Source organism: Penaeus vannamei, chromosome 4 (assembly GCF_042767895.1).
Source record: "Penaeus vannamei isolate JL-2024 chromosome 4, ASM4276789v1, whole genome shotgun sequence".
Lineage (NCBI taxonomy): Eukaryota > Metazoa > Arthropoda > Malacostraca > Decapoda > Penaeidae > Penaeus > Penaeus vannamei.
The window spans coordinates 9,464,872-9,466,283 of record NC_091552.1 but is presented as its reverse complement, the minus strand read 5'-3'; the positions used below and the strand labels follow the sequence as shown (position 1 = coordinate 9,466,283).

Genomic DNA, 1,412 nt, shown 5'->3' with positions numbered 1-1,412 from the left:
TCTGCTGTTTACTTTGATGGCAGGCCTAATTTGAAGAGTAATTTTTTTTCCATCTTGACGGAAATTGAGAAACTTCTCATAACTTCTCATTTCATTTCAACTTTTCTCATATATCATCATTCAGTCTTTTCAAGTTTTTTTTTTTTCTTAAAGGAAGAAAAAAATAGAAAAATACAGTAAATAATATCAACTCACCTTTTCCTTCTTGGTATCAAACGTTATATGTATGTATCATTTGGTCCGATATACGTCATATAAAAGAAAAACAAGTATACAGACAGACATATATATATACACACGTATATTTATATGTGTGTGTATGCGCGCGCACGCATTAATAATTTGAAGCAAACAGCAAAAGAATGCAGAAATTCATCAAATCGTTTCATTAACTGAGGTGGAATTTTAATTATCACACTGTCATAATAATCCCTATCGGTTGATTTCTTTTAATACCTTTTTATTGCTTTCGTTTCCCTTTTTCTTTCCCCTTTTCTCTCATTTCTATGCAATTTCCCTTCTTTGTAATGGCTGACGAATTGATGTTATACAGCAGAAATAGGTTGTATTATTGAGTTCCTTTTCTATTCCACTCATTTGTCTTTTTTTATCACAAAATTTCCCTTCACATTGGTAAATTAAATGGATGTTCTGATATTCATCTTTTTATTCTAAAATTCGCAGTTATATAAACAAATGTAAAATGGCCGGAAATGCGTCTATTAGCAACTACACATCTGAATTACTATGTTATGGCATGGAAAAATGTATGTTTAATTTTGTAGTATATTTCTATTGTGTTTCTTTAGGTTTACTCGGCAGCGTGTGCCTGCATATGCGCGCGCGCGTGTGTGTGTATAGTTGTGTGTGCGGGTGCGTGTGTGTGTGCGTGCGTGTGCGCGCCCTCTCACGAGATCTTTCTATCGTCCGAACCCATGAGGAGAGGGCGGTACATGTTATCCAGGGGGATACTGGAGTCCTCGCCTACTTTGTCCGTTGTCTGGTAGCTCCTCTGCCGATATTTCCTGACCGCCAGCGACACCAGGTGGCCGAGCAAGGTCGCCGCGAGCAAGAGGACCACCACAGCAGCGACAGCCACGTTGGTCAGGCGAGAAAGTCCCTGCTTCCTGTGCTGAACGCCTTCCGTGTTGGCGACGCAGCAAGAAATCTGGAGCCAGTATCCCTCAGCGTCTTCGTAGCCGATGCAGAAGCGGTAGGTGGAGTCCGGATGAAGGCCTGTGATGGAGAAGACCTTGCTGTTGGGATCTGCGTTCTTGGATCTCCTCTCCCCGACGTCCGTCCCGTTGGCGTCGATTCGGCTGAAGGCAATCTTGTACGAGGGAAACGCTTGACATTCTGTTCCGTTCCACATAAGGGTCACCAGCGTCGACGACACGTGTTTGGGGAACAGG

General features: G+C 42.1%; 1 protein-coding gene across 1 annotated transcript in view; it reads right to left on the bottom strand.

Moving 5' to 3' along the window:
- Positions 1 to 657: 657 nt before the first annotated feature.
- LOC113822998 (leucine-rich repeat neuronal protein 1) overlaps positions 658 to 1,412 on the bottom strand; it is a 17,655-nt gene continuing 16,900 nt past the window's right edge. The window contains exon 2 of the mRNA XM_070120627.1: positions 658 to 1,412. This exon is cut by the window's right edge and continues 1,748 nt beyond it. Within this exon, the coding sequence (XP_069976728.1) occupies positions 908 to 1,412 (505 nt within the window). The 3' untranslated portion in view covers positions 658 to 907.